Source organism: Engystomops pustulosus, chromosome 8 (genome assembly GCF_040894005.1).
Source record: "Engystomops pustulosus chromosome 8, aEngPut4.maternal, whole genome shotgun sequence".
Lineage (NCBI taxonomy): Eukaryota > Metazoa > Chordata > Amphibia > Anura > Leptodactylidae > Engystomops > Engystomops pustulosus.
This window is the reverse complement of record NC_092418.1, coordinates 50,091,108-50,110,592: the sequence shown is the minus strand read 5'-3', so window position 1 is coordinate 50,110,592 and position 19,485 is coordinate 50,091,108. Positions and strand designations below refer to the sequence as shown.

General features: G+C 45.3%; 1 protein-coding gene across 3 annotated transcripts in view; it reads right to left on the bottom strand.

Moving 5' to 3' along the window:
* The window catches only part of ANKRD44 (ankyrin repeat domain 44), a 377,775-nt gene that overhangs the window by 51,098 nt on the left and 307,192 nt on the right, over positions 1–19,485 (bottom strand). For 2 of the 3 annotated variants that reach the window (XM_072120895.1, XM_072120896.1), the window contains one exon: positions 3,576–3,658. The exons of the other annotated variant lie outside the window; for it this stretch is intronic. In XM_072120895.1, coding sequence (XP_071976996.1) covers positions 3,576–3,658 — 83 coding nt within the window. The remainder of the gene's footprint in view (positions 1–3,575; positions 3,659–19,485) is intronic. 3 annotated transcript variants of the gene reach the window in all.

Sequence of the window (19,485 nt, the reverse complement as noted above, 5' to 3'; positions counted from 1 at the left end):
GCGGCCCTGTCCACTGTACACTGCCACGTTGCTTCTGGGTCATCTGCCTCGTCTTCTACCTCCTCCGGATGCTCCTCCTCTCCTGTCTCCTGTCCTGAGAAGTATTGGGGCATAGTACTTCTTATGGAACTGGTTAAAAAGCCCGCTATCAGGAACTATTGGAGCACAGACATACTGTACCACACCTTATGTTCCGCATGGCGATGAATAGGATCCGCTTTGAAGCCATTCATAGGTTCTGCCGACAATTCTCAGTGCCCACCCAGAGATGACCCCAGTTATGATAGGTTGTATAAGATAGGCCCATATTAGACTATCTGAGTGCCTGATTTATGGAAGTGTATACTCCAAATAGGCATATATCAGTGGATGAGTCCCTAGTACATTTCAAAGGGAGACTTCAGTTCCGCCAGTACCTGCCCAATAAGAGAGCAAGGTATGGCGTGAAGATGTATAAGCTGTGTGAAAGTGCATCAGGGTACACGTTTAGGTTCAGGGTATATGAAGGGAAGGACTCTAGAATAGTGCCCCCTGAATGCCCCCCCTTCCTGGGAATTGCTGGAAAGATAGTTTGGGATTTGGTGCACCCACTATTAGACCAGTGATACCACCTCTACCTGGATAATTCTTATACCAGTGTTAGGCTAAATTCACACTGCCGTGAGCCCGCCGCACCGTAGCACGGCGGGCACACGGCAGCACGGGGAGAGGAAGAGGAGGTGAGCGCAGCTCACCCCCGCCCCTTTCCATAGCGATCTATGGCCGCGGCGCCGTAATACGGGAAAAGATAGGACATGTCCTATCTTTTCCCGGGCTACGGAGCGGTACAGTGCCACACGTGTGCTGCACCGTACCGCTCCCGTAGGGCGCCGCGAGCCCATAGAAGTGTATGGGGGACGTATATCGGCCGCATATACGACGGACGTATATATACGTCCCCCATACTGCAGTGTGAATGTAGCCTTAGCCTGTTCAAGTGCCTCGCTACAAGACAAACTGCGGCATGCGGCACTGTTAGGAAAAATCAGAGAGGTCTCCCTAAGTTGCTGCTAGGGGAAAAGCTCAGGAGGCACCAGAGCGGAGCACTAAGCAGCAACTCAGTATTGTGTGTTAGGTACAAGGACAAGAGGGATCTCCTTGTACTAACAACAATACATGGGCACACCACCACCCCTGCCCCTGTACGAGGTACCATTGCAGAAACCCCCAAGCCGGACTGTATTTTGGATTATAGCAAGTACATGTGAGGGGTGAATTTGTCGGACCAGGTACTTCAGCCATATAACGCCATGCGGAAGTCGAGGCTGTGTTACAAGAAATTGGCTGTGCGCATCATGCAGACGGCACTGTATAATGCTTATGTTTTAAATCGATGTGCCAACCAGAGGGTAACTTTCCTGGAATTTCAACAGGTGGTAGTCAAGAAGTTGATTTTTAGAGACCACTAAGGGGGGAGTGCTAGTACGTCTGGAAGCGAGGCCACAAAACGCATTGTACAAGGGCAGCACTTTCCAGGAGAAGTTCCCCAAACTGCCAGCAAGGGAAGGAATCAAAAAAGGTGCAGGGTGTACTCCAAAAAGGAATCTATATACCAGTGTGATATGTTCCCTGACAAACCAGGGTTATGCATGAAGGAGTGTTTCCGGATTTACCACACGTCCCTGGATATATAATTGTACCCTGATGCACACAGCTTATACATCATGTCGCATGCCACGCCTTCCCTGCTGAGCTCTGCCATGTGCCCAGCCTGTAGATTATTGCCACATATGGGGTATTGCCATACCCAGGAGAACCCACTTCATGATTTTTGGGGTGTTTGTCTCCCGTGGCAGGAGCTGGGCACAAGATGACATAATGGATATTTTGTACTATTCACTATCCATTATGCATCATCCTTGGGGTACACCGCTAGATTTATTCATGGAGGGGTGTAGTTTCTAACATAGGGTCATTTTTTTAGGGGTTTCTACTGTACTGATCACTAAAGGCATCTACAAATGTTTTATGATGCCAAAAAAAATGTAAATGTCTGTGCTCCAAATACCATTCTCTTCCAAGCTCTGTCGCGTCTCCACCTTGTAGCCTATTGCCACACCCATAATAACCCGCAGAATGATTTTTGGGGTGTTTATCCATCGTGGCATGAGTTGGTCTTATTTCATCTGTAACTACAATGGCACATTTGAGAAAACAATGCAATTTTTACACTGCCCCATTCACTTTGTATTACATTTAGGCCAGCATCTCAGAGGTTAAAATGCTCATACAACCCTAGATCAATTCTTTGAGGTGTGCCCTTTCCAAAAACGGGGTCACTACTTAGGGGTTTCTATTGTTTGTCTAAAGTAACATGGGTTGGACACAGTATATTAGTCACTAAAAAGACATTTTTGAGATAAAAACACATTTTTTTGCTCTGCACCATTTACTTTGCATTAGATTTTGGCCAGCATGTTGGGAGTTTATATGCGCACCACAACCTCAGATAAATTCTTTGAATGGTCTAGTTTCCAAAATGATGACATCTTTGGGGGTTTTCTATTGTACTGTTACTTCAGGGGCTCTTCAATTAGACTTTGGCACCATAAAACATTTGCAGCCAAATTGGCCTTTCAAAAACGCAATAGTACGAACTCTGTTCTGGGCATCGCTGTGCGACAAAGCAGCAGTTGACATCCACATGTCTGGCATTGCCGTACTCGGAAGAAGCATGGCAAAAATTTGGGGATGTATATTTACCTCAAATATTTTTTTAATGTGTCCATTTAAGGGATAAATGAGAAAAATTGTAATCAAAAATTGAAATTTCTAAATTTCAAATCCATTTTCGCTTGCTTCCGGAAAAATAATTAAAGGGTTAATAGACTTCTTAAATGCTGATTTGAATAGTTTGAGATGTTAGGTTCATAAAATGAGGGTATATAGTAAAAGCCACTTCCAAACTGAACTGATCACCAAAAAATTTGCATTTTTCCAATTTCAAACTTCAAACCATCTCACATCCATAAAAAAAATGGAAACGTAAAACAAATAATGGAAATAAAAAGAAGACCAATGGCAAAAGGTTTTTACAAAAAAAAAAATTGTGGTGTGACTTTATGTCTAAAAAGTATAAAATTTGCAACTTTGGAAATTGTAATTTTTTTAAAATTATTCCTAAATTTTTGAATTTTTACTCCCCCCAAAAAGGAACAGATCGCCAAAATGACACTACTATCATAAACTACAATGTCTCATGAGAAAACATTCTCACAAATCACAGGGATATCTTAAAAGGTTGAAAAGTTATTACCACAGGAAGAGACACTGGTCAAATTTCTAAAAAAAGGACCGAGCCTTAACATACAGGCTGCGTCCTTACGGGGTTAAATTGTTTTATGGTCATTTGATGTTATGTTTTGCTTTCAGTGGGTAAAGTTATATTTTACACTACTTTTACCATGTCTATATTACAATTAATGTATTCCATATTGACATCAAGAGTGCATATGATTATAATTATGAATTTAAGGCATTTATACAATTGTTCATTTGTATTTAAAAAATAAATTATAAAAATTACTGTCACTTGCGTTTGTAAGGCATTATTTGTTGTGTTGATAAGGTTCTCATTATTTATCTTGTCAATGATCAATAAGGCACAGTTCTCATGTCCCTGCAAACAATAATACTGTTAAAATTGTAATAAATGCATGTTCTAAAATAGGAAAATAGCATTTTAGAATAATATGATACACATACAAAATGGATGCCGTATTTACTTGTGTCCCAATAGCCTATGCTTTACTGATTTGAAAAATGTCATAATATCAGAATTCTGAATCATTTCAGTAGTTCATATAAGTTTAATTCATATTATCTGGCACCCTGCCAGCAGCATATGGTGAGTCCTGGGGAGGGGAAAGCAACTGCGTCCTGTGTGCTTGGGCCTTCTCTTCTCCAAACCAATGTAATTCCCTCACCCCTCCACACTGTGATGTGTATTGAGCAGGCAGGGGGGGGATGGTGTGGATAAGAAAAAGAGTGCATGAGGAGATAAAGGCACACAAAAGCTTCAGCTGCACACACCCCCTCCCCCGAACTCACCACACACTGCTGGCAGAGAGCCAATTAATGTAAATCAAACTTTTATAAAGTTCTACTGAAATTATTCACAATGCTGATAAAGGCATTTTTTAAAATCAGTATAGCAGACTATTGGAACCTGTCACCATCTAAAAATGATATTCCAGGTGACAGGTTGGTTTTAAATCCAGATGTTACACAATTTACTGACCACATTTACTGGATACATATTGGTTAGTGCTAGTTTCTTATCAATAGTTCATTCCTGGTGCAGTTCTTTTGGAACTTTTTGTCAGATAAAATCATTGAATATACATATTATGGTGCTTACTGAACCTCTTTATGACTCCAACTAGAGAGAGTTACAGAGGTTATTTTAAATCTAAATTCAAGCATTTAAAGGGAGCTTCCTTACGAAGCTCATTTTTTTAATGAAAACAGGTCCCATTTTACATTCATTACAAAGTTGCCTTTGTGTTTGCTTGGAAGACATGGGGCTACAGGATGAGGCTGGAGGACAGGGGGCTACAGAAGGAGGCTGGAGGACAGGAGGCCACTGGATGAGGAGGTTGGAGGACAGGAGGCTACAGGAGGAGGCTGGAGGAAATGGGGCTACATGAGGAGGCTGGAGGGCATGGGGCTACAGGAGGAGGTTGGAGGACATGGGGCTACAGGAGGAGGCTGTAGGACAGGGGACTACAGGAGCAGGCTGGAGGACAGAAGGCCACAGGATGAGGAGGTTGGAGGGCAGGAGGCCACATGATGAGGTGGCTGGAGGGCATTGAGCTACAGGAGGAGTCTGAAGGACAGAGGGCTACAGGAGGAATCTGTATGACAGGGGGCTACAGGAGGAGTCTGTAGGACAGGGGGCTACAGGGGAATGATGGAGGACAGGAGGCTACAGGAGGAGGATGGTGGACAGGATGCCACAGGAGTAGGCTGGAGTACAGGGTGCCACGGGATGAGCCTGGAGGACAGGGGAGCACATTAGGAGGATAGAGGACAGAAAGCTACAGAATGAGGCTGGAGGACAGGAGGAGGCTGGATACAGGAGTAGTATAGGGGACAAAAGTGGCTGGAGGATAGGAGGAGGAGACTGGAGGGCAGGGGGATGCTGGAGCTGGCTGGGTGACAGGAGGAGGAGGATGCTAGAGGAGGAAGAGGTCAGGAGGATCTGGGAGGAGGCTGGGGGACAGGAGGAGGATGTTGAAGCAGGCTGGGGGACAGGAGGAAAATGCTGGAGGAGGAGGAGGACAGGAGGATGCGAGATGAAGCTGGGGGACAGGAGGATACTGAAGCAGGCTGGGGGACAGTAGGAGGATGCTGAAGGAGGAGGACAGGAGGATTCTGGGGGACGGGGCTAAGGGAGGGTCTGAGGACAGGAGATTACATGAGGAGGCTGGAGCAGGGGCGCATCTGCCATGAGGCGAGATGAAAATCTTTAAAGAGCGGACAAATTTGCCACTCTAATGTGGACGCCCAGCTAAATAAATCGTGCCTGGTGCCTTTCTGGTTCCTTGTGTCACTCCCTTCTATGCAGCAGCACAGGCGTCATGACTTCACGCTGCCTGTGTCACTGTGCAGAGCCACGGCTCTTCTGTGAGAAGACGGGAGCCGCACACGCCGTGGGAGCAGTCTGCCTGCAGGTGAGTATAATTTTAATTTTTTTCCTATATTGTTATTTATTAAATGTTGCTAAGGGGCGAATACTAATATAACGGGGTAGGGGTGGGGGGGCTTCTGTACATATATATTATTTATATGGGGCCAGAAGTGTTTTATAGTGGGGGGAGGGCTGTGTATTTTATATGGCACCAGAATCATTTTATACTGTGGGGGGGTTGTGCTGTGTATTTTATATGGGGCCAGAATTGTTTTATATGGGGGGGGGGGGGGAGGGTTGTGCTGTGTATTTTATATGGGGCCAGAATCGGTTTATACGGGGGGGGGGGGGGGGTTAGGGTTGTGCTGTGTATTTTATATGGGGCTAGAAATGTTTTATACGGGAAGGGGGGGGGGTTTAGGATTGTGCTGTGTATTTTATATGGAGCCAGAAACGTTTTATACTGTGTGTGTGTGTGTGTGTGTGTGTGGGGGGGGGGGGCAGAATCTTTTTTTCCTGAGCGGGCGGTATATATTTATATGGGCCAGATTTCATCTGGGGGGTATACAGTATATTACTAAGCTAGGGGTCTGTATATGGGATACAGTATATTACTAAGCTGAGGGGCTGTATATGGGATACAGTGGGGGCAGATTTACTTACCCGGCCCATTCGCGATCCAGCAGCGCGTTCTCTGCGGTGGATTCAGGTCTTTCGGCGATTCACTAAGTCAGTTCCTCCGATGTCCACCAGGTGTCGCTGCTGCGCTGAAGTCCGCCGAGGCCTGCCAGAGTTCACGATCCTATACATGGTGAAGGTAAGTGCATGTCCCGCGAGACTTTTTTTAAAAAAATGCAGCGGTTTCTCCGAATCCGTCGGGTTTTCGTACGGCCCCGATTTCCATCGCGTGCATGCCGGCGCCGATGCGCCACAATCCGATCGCGTGTGCCAAAAACCCGGGGCAATACAGGGAAAATCGGCGCAAATCAGAAATATTCGGGTAACACGGCGGGAAAACGCGAATCGGGCCCTTAGTAAATGACCCCCAGTATATTACTAAGCTGGGGTGCTGTATATTGATTGGTATGCTATAATTCCAGTAGAATATAAAAATATAATAATGAAGGGATTTTTTATATTTGTGGAGAGTGAGGTCAGTTGTGTTGTGAAGGGTATATATTATTTAGGAGCCAATGTTGTTATACAGGATACTTTACTCTAAGTGACTGTGGTATTTTTAGGGACATATTGTTAGGGGTGGAGATGTGCTGCACAGAGCTGAAGATATCTGGCCGTGAATTCAGCCATGATACGTCAGAGAACCCGGAATAAAGTCCCACTGATGGAAGAGATTGTCATCTATAAGGTACTAGGATGCCACTAATGACTCAGAACCTGTAGTCAGGCACACAGTGTAAGTGAGCCTGTCTGTGGGGATGTTCATTTTTTGTAAAGTTTTCAGCATTTACTAAACAGGGAGCAGGCAATGGAACAGTCGTAAGGGGGGGGGGGGTAGCATTTTAATACTCTCCTCAGGCAGCAAATATGGTAGAATCGGCCCTGGGCTGGAGGACAGGAGTGCTACAGAAGGAGGATGGAGGACAGAAGGAGGATGGAGGACAGGGGGAGGATGGAGGACAGGAGGCCACAGGAGGAGGCTGGAGGACAGGATGCCACAGGAGGACAGGCGGCTACAAGAGGAGGATAGAGAACACGGACCATACCATGTGAGGGGAGGTGGGGGTAGAAGTACAGATTGTATTATGTGTCAGTTTGGGGAGATAAATAAAAGTGGAAAACCAAATGAAAAAGGAGGATAAAATTAAAGAGGAGTTTTATATATTGTAGAGTTACAATTGGGGCATATTATACGGGTCCATGGGGGAGGGGGTTGTCAAAGTAAGGGGCATTGTAGCATGTGGGGACCATCAAAGTCGATATTATACTATGCTTGTGGGTGGAACAATGGGCGTGGTTTAGAAAAAGGTGAGGGGCTTTTTGTCCTTCTTTCTATCGCCCAAAAGTTGGGAGGTATGCCTTAACATTCCATTAAACTACCTTTAAAGACATGCTAACTAAATGTTATTGGCCACATATATATATATATATATATATATATATATATATATATATATATATATATATGTTATAATGTCCAATAACATATAGCAGCACAAAAAACAGTGAGAACTGTGGATAGGGCCTGTTTCATGGGGAAAAGCAGTTTAAGTTGAAAATAAGTGTTGGTGATAAGGGGTTAATATGATTAATTGCAGGCTATATTGATACGCACAGAGAAGGTGGAGAAGACAGAGCTGTGAAGCGAAGAGAAGACAGAGCTGGAGGGGACATTTCATTAAAGGAGGGCATCAAGAGTGGACATTTCAGTAAAGGGGGGCCTGCCGTTAGACATTTCAGTAAAAGGAGACCCTGCCGGTGGACATTTCAGTAAAAGGGGACTCTACTGTGGACATTTCAGTAAAGGCTGGCTCAGCTTTGGAAATTTAGGTAAAGGGGGGCTCACCCAAAGGACATTTCATTAAGGAGTAGAGGCTGCATTTCCTACCCTAGGGGTTGTCCTCCAGTCAATAGCTTTTCCCTGATTTTTTTTTAAGGGGGGAGTGTGTAAATTTAGGGCTGTGTTGGGGACATTACTGGGGGGCTGTGTGAGAACATTAATGGGAGAATATGTGGGGGACATTACTATGGGGGGTGTGGAGGACATTACTGGGGGGATGAGTGGGGAACATTACTGGGGGCTGTGTGAAGACAATAATGGGGGATTGTATGGGACCATTGATGGGGGAATGTGTGGGGGATATGGGGGATGTGTAAAGGGCGTTACTGAGGGGGTGAGTGTTTGGGGCACATTACTGGGGGGGGGTGTGGGGGACAATACTGGGGGGGCTGTGTGAGGACATTACTGGGGTGGCTGTATGGGAGACACTGCTGGGAGGGCTGTGTGGCAGACATTACTATGGGGGCTGTGTGGGGGACATTACTGAGGTGCTGGGTGAAGACATTACTGGAGGGGTGGGTTGGGGACATTACTGGGGGGCAGTGTGGAGGCCATTACTACGAGCACCTGGCATCTTGTATTGTTTAAATGCATGGCAAAGGTGTGAACGCAGCCTTACAGCATTTTGGAGAGAGTGTTAATAATAATAAGATCTCTGTATGGTGAACTCCACGGGAAGGAAATTTGGTTGAAGAGGAGACGTGGTGATACAGGGCCAAATTGAGAAGATAGAGGACACCTATTTTGCAGTTGCTTTATGTAACAAGTAGGGATTTTTTCTGTGTTTTTTGCAGCTGTATATACCATCAGTAAAGTTGTTTGCACAACCAAATGTTAGGGGGCTATGTACATGAGTGGGCATTACAGAAAGTGTGATACATATGCATTGGGGCCCATGCCACAGAGCTTTTACCACCCTGGCAATGCACCTAGTTATATCTTATCTTAAGAATCTCATCTGTCTCATCTCTCTATTTCTATGTGTCAGATTCAAGTAGAATATTCAGAGGCTAAATGAAAGAGTAGATAAACCTGGACCCTGATAATCTAAACACTTTGTCAACACACAACATCTCATAGCAAAGCAATGAAACATTTACATCTGACGTGGCATTTTATGTGGTAATGATTTTGGAATTATTTAACTTACCCCATTATTTTGAGATTGTTTTTTTGATGAAACATTGCACTTCTACTTGGTGGGAAACTTTGGTTGATATGTTTGGCAATATTTTTATAAAAAAGCGAAAAATTTCTGAAAATTTGGAAAAATTAGTGCTTTTTAAAATTTGAAATTGATTGCTTTTCAAACTGTTTTAGCATCCAAATTATTTACTAATTAACATTAGTTACCATCTGTGCTTCATGTTAGTATAATTTGTTCCTAACAGCAAATTTCTAAATCTTCAAGGAAATTTGGCAAACTTTTAGGCACCAGTTTAGTTCTGAGGGGTTTTTAAAGGCCTAATAATTAGAACAACCCGTTATGAAAAGTGCACAGCCTGAGGTATTGAAAAACACAACAAATGGAAATTTTACAAGTGGGGCCCTATTTTGAAAACTACACCCCTCATAGAATTCATATATTAACAAATATAAGAAACATTTTAATTTTAATCAGGTTTTAATTTTATAGCATTTCAAAGGTTCCTAAGGGACTAGTAGCTATTTTTTAATTATCCATGTTGTGGAACAAACATCCCTCAAGGAATTTCCCTTCATAGTGATCATTTTAACCTAATAAGCTTTAACAGAAATAATGGCTCATTGGATTGCGAATGAATTTGTTAATGTACTACATGTATGTCATTTTATTGGCCCAACCTGTACCATCCAAAATATGTATCACATACATTGATATTAAGATTCTACCAACTACAATATGCTGTCAGGGCTCTGAGTCTGTGGACCCTCTGGACCACTGCGGGAGATGGTACTACCCGACAACTGTGACCGGAGTCTAAGTGGCACCTGGTCTTCACCAGAGTCTGCCGCAAAGCAGGTCAGGAGAAATTATGTGCCAGGGCGCCGGTTCTTCTCCAACACCATCTGAGGTACGGGACAGGGCATCAGCCTTGACATTCTTGTCAGCTGGATGAAAATGAATCAGCAGTTCGAGGCGGGAGAAGAACAATGACCACCGGGCCTGCCTGGGATTCAGGCGCAGGTACAGTAAATTCTTGTGGTCAGTGTACACACTCAACGGACGGAGAGCTCCCTCCAGAAGATACCACCATTCTTCCAGAGCAAGTTTGATGGCCAAAAGCTCTTTGTCTCCAATCAAATAGCTGGAGAAAAGGTCTTGGAAAAGAAGCTGCATGTGGAAGTTCGGCCCTTGGACCCTTTCTGGGTGAGCACCGCTCCAGCTCTTACGGAAGACGCATCGACCTCAAGATGAAAGGGTTTGTTCGTATCAGGCTCAGTGAATACTGGATTCAAGGCAAAAGCGGATTTCAATTTGTAGAAGGCCTCTTCAGCTGTAGGAGATCAGGCACATGGATTGGCACCCTTCTTGTTGAATTCTACGATGGGAGACACCAGAGCTGATTTTCCCTCCATTTTCAAATAGGAGACAAAGAGTCATAAAAACCCTTAAAACAATACATTGATTAGGGACAGTTATGGAGTTATGGTCCATCTCAGCCCAAGGGCAACTACAGTCATGGCCAAAGTTTTGTGAATGACACAAATATTATATTTTTACATGGTCTGTTGCCCTCTGGTTTTTATGTGTGTTTGTCAGATGTTTGTATCACATACAGAAATACAAGTGCAATCATATTATGAGTAACAAAAGCTTTTATTTACAGTTAGAATGAGTTAATGCAGCAAGTCAATATTTGTAGTGTTGATTCTTCTTCTTCAGGACCTCTGCAATTCTCCCTGGCATGCTCTCAATCAACTTCGGACCAAATCCTGACAGTAGTCCATTCTTGCACAATCAATGCTTGCATTTTGTCACAATTTGTTGTTTTTTGTTTGTGCACCCTTCTCTTGATGATTGACCCCAAGTTCTCAATGGGATTAAGATCTGGGGAGTTTCCAGGCCATGGACCCAAAATCTCTATGTTTTGTTCCCTGAGCCATTTAGTTATCACCTTTGCTTTATGGCAAGGTGCTCCATCATGCTGGAAAAGGCATTGTTGATCACCAAACTGTTCTTGGACGGTTGGAAGAAGTTGCTCTTGGAGGACATTCTGGTACCATTCTTTATTCATGGATGTGTTTTTAGGCAAGACTGTGAGAGATCCGATTCCCTTGGCTGAGAAGCAACCCCACACATAAATGGTTGCAGGATGCTTTACAGCTGGCATGAGACAAGACTGGTGGTATCGCTCACCTTGTCTTCTCCGAACAAGCTGTTTTCCAGATGTTCCAAACAATCGGAAAGGGGATTCATCAGAGAAAATTACTTTACCCCAGTCCTCAGCAGTCCACTCCCTGTACCTTTTGTAGACTATCAGTCTGTCCCTGATGTTTTTTCTGGAGAGAAGTGGCTTCTTTCATGCCATCCTTGACACCAGGGCTTGCTCCAAGAGTCTCCGCCTCACAGTGCGTGCAGATGCACTCACACCTGCCTGTTGCCATTCCTGAGCAAGCTCTGCACCGCTGGTAGCCCGATCCTGAAGCTGAACCACTTTTAAGAGATGGTCCTGGCGCTTGCTGGTCCTTCTTGGGCGCCCTGGAGCCTTTTTGGCAACAATGGAACCTCTCTCCTTGAATTCCTTGATGATGCGATAGATTGTTGACTGAGGTGCAGCTTTCTAGCTGCAATAATCTTCCCTGTTAGGCCAGCTTTGTGCAGTGCAATGATGACTGCACATGTTTCTTTAGATATAACCATGGTTAACAGAAGAGAAACAATAATGCCAAGCCCCAACCTCCTTTTAAAGTGTCCAGTGGTGTGATTCTTACTTAATCATGACAGATTGATCTCCAGCCCTGTCCTCATCAACACCCACACCTGTGTTAATGGAGCATTCATTGAAACGATGTTATCTGCTCCTTTTAAGGCAGGCCTGTAATGAAGTTGAAATATGTTTTGGGGGAAAAAGTTCATTTTCCAGGCAAATATTGACTTTGCAATTAACTGCTGCTAAGCTGATGACTCTTTATAACATTCTGGAGTATATGCAAATTGCCATTATAAAACCTGATGCAGTAGACTTTGTAAAAATTACCTTTTGTATCATTCTCAAAACTTTTGGCTATAACTGTACATTTTTGGATAGTTATCTTCAGGGGATCATAGTGGTCCAATCCCCGAGGCTCTAGCATCCTTGGGTCTAGGACCATGGGTCAGGTTTGGTATCAATGCGATCCAGGGATTCACCTGGATCCAATGATACCAGTACCATGACCCTACAACTTCCCCTTGAGAAGCTATGACTTTTCCAGGGTTCTGGACACAATACCAGGGACGCATGACCCCTCCTGGGGGTGGACAGAGGTGTGTCTGCACCTGATATAATCAGTCATCTCTGAACGCGCCTCGTCTTTGTCTGGGAAACTATTTAATATCAAGTGCAGATATACATGCTCATATACATGCTACCAGGTTGGTTCCTCACCCTACATAATCCCGTTACAGACCGGGTTTATACTAAAGGAGAACTGGTGGCAGCTTATTCAGTTTGATAAGGTTCTGTTTCACTGAGGCTAGAACTTTAAATCACTTCCTGTGTTCTGGTAGTGTCTATAAAAGGATAACTAAGCGACCTAGCGTCCCTGCAGGGGTCCGAAACGTCACAGTTTCCTTCACATTGGTGGGAAGCGGTGGGATTGAGATAATAGTGTGTTTGAGTTTGTGATTCATACTCCCAGACACTAAAGATGCAGCATTTTTGTTGGGATCTTAAGACCAATACAGCACTAGACACAGGCATAGTGCAATTACAGTAAGTATGAGGTACAACAAATTGCAGTTGTTTGTTAGTTACCAACAGCTGTAGGAATGGTCGGTAGGAACCAAGGCAGAAAGAATGCTGCCACCGCTGTGGATATTACTGAGGACGATGCAGTACCGCAGATGGACCAGGAGGAGGTGGGAGGTGCTATTTTGCGAGGTGGGGGGAGCTCTGCTTAGACTCCCCAAGAAGTCAGTCGCCAGTGGTCAGTCCCAACTGCCAGCCCACCCACATGGCCTAATGGGCTCGGTGGCCATCTTGAAAGCTGCCGTGTCCAGTTTACAGGCAGGCAACCATGCTGCATATAAGACCCTAGTGGCTGCTGCAGAGTGGGGAGAGCGAGCAGAGGCTACACCAGTGATGGGCAACCTTTTGAGCTTGGTTTGTCAAAATTCGCCAAAAAAACGAGCATAACTCGGGTGGTGTGTCACCTTGACAAAAAAAAAACATAATTTTGTGATATTTATAGTTTAAATAATAAATATGTATAATTATTTAACTTCTAGGGTACTTAAATCCTAGGTTGTGTGATTGATCCTACCATGTACTACAGTATGGCAGTATATGGGGATTTTCCACATAATCTATTTATTACAATGTGCTGGACAATCTCTCAGCCTCCCGGCTACTGCACCTGGCCGTGTAGGAGCTGAGGATGAAACTTAACTCTCCGGCGGCCGCATGTCACTGAAAATGGCTATGCGTGTCAGCACTGACACGCGTGTCATAGGTTGGCCATCACTGGGCTACACAATGATGCAAACGAGAAGAAGCTGAGACTGGGGAATGGAGGGAGCAAGCCAAACTGGATCGTGAACACCGGTTGTAGATGCTCCAGCTACAACAGTCTGCTCATGCTAGTCCAGTGTTGCCGGAGAACCATGTGCCAAAGCTGCGGACTGAGGACTTTCCCCTGCAGGATAAAGGTACTGACTTGGACACTTTTTTGCTAGCTTTTGAAAAAACTTGTCAACAGTACTATGTACCTGTGGACCAATGAGTTTGGTACCTTACCCCTCATCTCAGAGGGAAGGCCCTGGAAATATTTGGCTATTTGTCTAGTGAGACTATCCTAACCTATGAGGATATCACACAGGCTCTGGTTTGTCAGAACAACCTGACCCCTGATTCCTGATTTTTAGCGGGGATTTGCTGACAGCTGGACTGACCAAATGAGAGCCCTTCTCAGAGAAGTGGACCAGTGGACCCTTCCAGCAGCTGAAGGAGCAAATCACCATTAAACAGTTTTGTGGAATTGCCCGGAGGAAGCAGCACATCCATGACCGGAAGCCAAAGGAGGCTGGTCTGGCAGCTGGTCTGGCAGTTGAGTACAGCAACAATCGGACTCTGGAAGCCAGGAAACTTTCTGGTTGGAAAAGAGGTAAGACAAACACCATCCCTGTTACCCCTGCCCCTGCACCCAAGGGAGCACCTGCCCATACTCCAATCTACACATCAGTGGGTGAACCCTATTTATGTCATCTTTGCAGACAGCCGGGGCACTTCAAAGCCATGTGTCCACAGCACCAGAAAGGCCCAGGCCTGTCTCTGACATCCTCTTCTGTTTTGTTTTTGGGTGGGGTTGGTGGGAGGTCCCATGATAATTTACAGCCTGTCACCATAGGTCAGGCCATGGCCTTGGGACTGAGAGACACTGGGGATAAGTTGACCCTTGTACGGCCTGATCTGGTGTCCCCACAGGATTTGATATCAGGGAAAACCCTTACTGGTTCTAGAATTGGAGGAACAGAAGCGGCACTGCCCATTGCCAAGGTGTATTTGGACTGGGGTGCAGGGAGGGGCATGAGGGAGGTCGGCGTATCACCTGACCTTTCTGTGAGTGTTCTGCTGGAAACAGACTTGGGCCGACTATTATCACAGTATGTGACCCCAGAATCATCAGGGACTGATCCATCATATAGCTATCACAGCTATCAAAGGTGTCTGTAATGATGCTTTATTGTTATTCCTGGTTCTTATGACAATCCAACATTTTTAAAATCCAATTTTCACAGAGACCAAAACATTTTTGGCTGGGGCTTACATACAAATTCAACTTAAGAACAAACCTACGTATCTTCTACATAACCCGGGGACTGCCTGTATAAACCCCCACTTGCCTAACAGTTGCTTTCCAGGCTGCAATGCCCTGGGTGATCTGGCCCATATTTGGTGTCACTGCCCCTCTGGAACCTTGTGAAAACCCTTATCCGCTCACTGTTAGGCAACACAACATCTGTAATGCCAGCAGTGCTCCCAATAGGAAATAAACCAGAAAACATTAAAAACAGCCCATCACTTAGTCAAATTTATAGCTTAAGCGACAAGAATTCACATAGCAGCTAAATGGAAATCTCCAGACCTAAGAACAGAATCAACCTACTGATGTTTTTTGAGAGAATTGAGGCGACTAGGACAGACACCTTTCCACTGTTTGAAGGGAACTTGTGGATCACTTGACAAGGCACCCCCACACTCAAGAGTGCTCTCTCCTTGTCCTCTTAATGGTCCATTATGCATCTACATGGCTCCAGCACTTCTCCACACATAGTAATGGTCTATGCATATTTGTCAGGATAGGAGGTAGTGGATCCTCTTAACCACCGCAGATGATGACACAAGCCAACACCTAAACACCACCCGGAATCTAAGAGGCACCCGGTCTTCACCAGAGCCCACCGCAAAGCAGAACGGTCTTGCTGTGGCGTGGTACCACCAGGTCGTTCCACAGGTGTGACTCGTCCGCGGTGGCAGCCAAGGTCGAGGTACAGGAACGGCAGGCAATCTCGTAGTCAGGGACAGGCAGGAGGTCCAAAGGGGCAGCACGGGATCAGAGTCAGGGACATAGCAATAGGTCAAGGCAGACAACGGAGTCAGGAACAGAACCTTGGTCACACTGGGAAATCCTCAAATTTGAGCATATAAATATATTCTCTCTGACTGGAATTGTAGGTGGTACTCTCAGCTCCTGTCAGGAGACAAGACCAGATCTCTCCCGTGAGAGACTAGCACCTCTATGAGTTAATACCACAGAGACTGCCATCTAGATTGCTGCATAAGCCACAAAACCCTACTTGGCTCCTACTAGCTAACCCCTAACCACTGGACCAAGTCTGAGGTACACTCCAAACTCCACAGCCAACCAATCCACAGGCTTGGGTGCGCTGGAGAAAGGAATGTTTACAGTCTGTTACCTGCTGCTTGCCAGTGTGCCATTAAATAGACTGTAGGGGGAATTCATTAAAACTGGCGTTTAGAACAAAAGTCTTAAAATTTCTTCTGCCATTGGTTGATTGTCCTATAGACTAAATAGACTAGACAAGCCGGTAAAGGTAAATGTGAAATCCCAGCAAAATCAATTATGAAAACCTCCCACTGTCTCCAAACAGTCTAAATTAGGTTATAGAATCAGTGTAATATCTCCAGACATAATATAGTATAAATAAAATAAAAAATATAGTGGCCCAGATTTATCAAAAGTCGATGTGCATGGTGTGCCAAATTATTGAATACTGGCACACTTTGCACTTGCATCTTTTTGGTGCATCTATGACATATTGCACGCAACAAAATTGACACCCCTTTAGGTTCACATTTTTTTTGTCGGACACAGTGCAGCTGCTACACAAAACTGGCGCAGACACTTCTTAAAGGGGGTTTCCCAGCAAACAAGTTAGGCCCTCTGTCAGGCTCTGTCAGCTCCAAAGAGATGTATGGAGCAGAACAGTCAGACAAGGCTGTCTGATCCATTAATCTCAGGGAGCAACGAGGGGTCTATCGGAGGTACTTGGGATCCCATCTGACCACTCATACTCATGATCTGTGGTGGTCTCATTAGTGATACCCCGACCGATCACTGCAAAGTAGGACAGAAAACAGTTTAATAGATTTGGCCCATTGTCAGTAGAATTGTTCTTTTATATGGTCAGGCATTATTTGGAAGACAATTGGGCTTATTTACCAAGGGTCCCGCAGCCACATTTCTGTCGGGTTTGCGACTTTTCGGGATCGCGCCGGACAGGCATTTAGAAGGGGATTGTGTCGCACGCGATCGGATTTTGACGCATTGGCGCCGGCTTTCATGCGACAGAAATCAGGGGGCCAGCCGTCAGATGACCCGACTGATTCGACTGAGCACGGGATTTCACTTTTGATTTGTAGCACTTACATCTACCAGGAAGAAGAAGGTGAAATCCGGCGGATCTGATCGGGGAAGCGGCACATGCAGGATATCGGGCACACAATCTTCTTGAATTGTGGCAGATGTGCATTCCGGTCGGACATTCCGAAACGGGGAACGCGCATGGACGGGTAAGTAAATGTGCCCCAGTGTACTAATGTACACATATTCTTATGGCTTTTATAAGAATTATGATATTGTGTGTATCTATATTTAAGTTTGTCTTCTATTAAGATATGTTGAGAGTAGTATTTATAGGTATTTACCTTGTTTTTATAGGAGCTGCTTGACACGCCATCCATCCTATCAATGGGTTTGTGCTTGAGGTTACAGAATAAAACATGATGGGGTACAGTAACTAAGTGATTTGCATTTTGCAGTTTTCTGTTGGACTTTGTACGTTCTAGTGGACACTGCTTGTAAAGGTATTTAAGAAGGGTCTGCACTAGAGATGAGCAAGCACTAAAATGCTCGGGTGCTCGTTATTCGAGACAAACTTTTCCTGATGCTCGAGTGCTCGTCTCGAATAACGAACTCCATTGAAGTCAATGGGAGACTCGAGCAATTTTCAATGGGACCAAGGGTCTGCACAGGGAAGCTTGGCCAAACACCTGGAAACCTCAGAAAATGATGGAAACACCACGGAAATGGACAGGAAACAGCAGGGGCAGCATGCATGGATGCCTCTGAGGCTGCTTAATCGCAGCATTATGCCAAAATTATGGGCAACAGCATGGCGATGACAGAGTGACCGAATGAGGCTAGATAGCATCTAAAACATCCAATAATTGACCCTGACACTATAGAAGACGGCATGCAGAGGCAGCGGCAGGCTAGAGAATGGCATGGCGACATACCCCAAATGGACTCAGGCGCTGAAATGATTTCCTATGTGAACAAAAGATGGACGCTCCAGCGTCTGGGGTATAGACAGTTAAAAGTTGCGCATGGAGACATTGGTGGATGCTGTGGAGGATCGTGGAGGCGAAATGGACAGGAAACAGCAGGGGCAGTATGCATGGATGCCTCTGAGGCTGCCTAATCTTGGGATGGAGCTGGCAGTTCGCTGTCCCGAATCCACCGCAGAGAACACGCCGCTGGATCGCGAATGGGCCGGGTAAGTAAATCTGACACACAGTGTCATAGGCTTGTGTACTGGATACATTGGGGCTTATTTACTAGGGGTCCCAGGATCCCATTTCCGTCGGACTTCCCAAAGTTTTCGGGTTTTGCGCCTCTGTGACAGGGATTTAGCAGGGGATTGTGTCACACGCGGTCAGATTTTGGCGCAGTGGCGCCGGCTTTCATGCGACAGAAATTGGGCCGTGCCATCAGACGATCTGACTGATTCGGACTGAGCGCGGGGTTTTAGATTCAAATTGTGTCGCATCCAATGCACTTACATACACCAGGAAGAAGATGGTGAACTCCGGCGGACCTGAGCGGGGAAGCAACACATGCAGGATATCGGGCGCACGATCTGAATGAATCGCAGCACAGCACATTGTTGTTGCACAATGCACTTTGGGGAACTCCGAGGGACTTGGTAAGTAAATGTGCCCCATTGTATCTTCTTACAATACAATGTATCTAGTATAATGTGGCAGCCAATCAGGAAGAAAGCAGGGGGAAAGGAAAAGAACCATGCATCCAGTGTATTAGTTGTGACCAGGGGAGTTGCTAGGGTCATAAAAGTTCCAGTGCGCGAGCCCCAGTGCATATGTATTAAGCATTTTATTAGTGTCCACTCCTGTACATTACCTCCTCACAAGTTCACCAAATGGTAAGCAAATGTAATAATGCAACCTACTCTTAATACCTGTGGTCTCTACTAATTCCCCCACAATGTGACTTGCACTGAATAATGCCTCCTAATAGAGAACCCCTTTCTAATTGTGCCCCCACACTAAACAATGCCCTCACCACTAAAAAATAACCCCATACTGAACAGGGCCCCTAAACTAGTCCCTACAGCCCCCACACCTAATAATGTCCCCACTGGCCTCAATAAGTACCGTCCCCCACAGCAAGTAATGTCCCCGCAGCCCTAGAAAATTATTTTCTCAAAGCCCCAGGAAGTTATGCACTCACAGTTCCCCCTAATAATGTACCCCCCCAGCCCCTCTGGCAGTATATCGGGTGCATGATGTTTGTGAATCGCAGAACAGCGTTTCAGAAACTCCTCTGGAGGGGTAAGTAAATGTACACC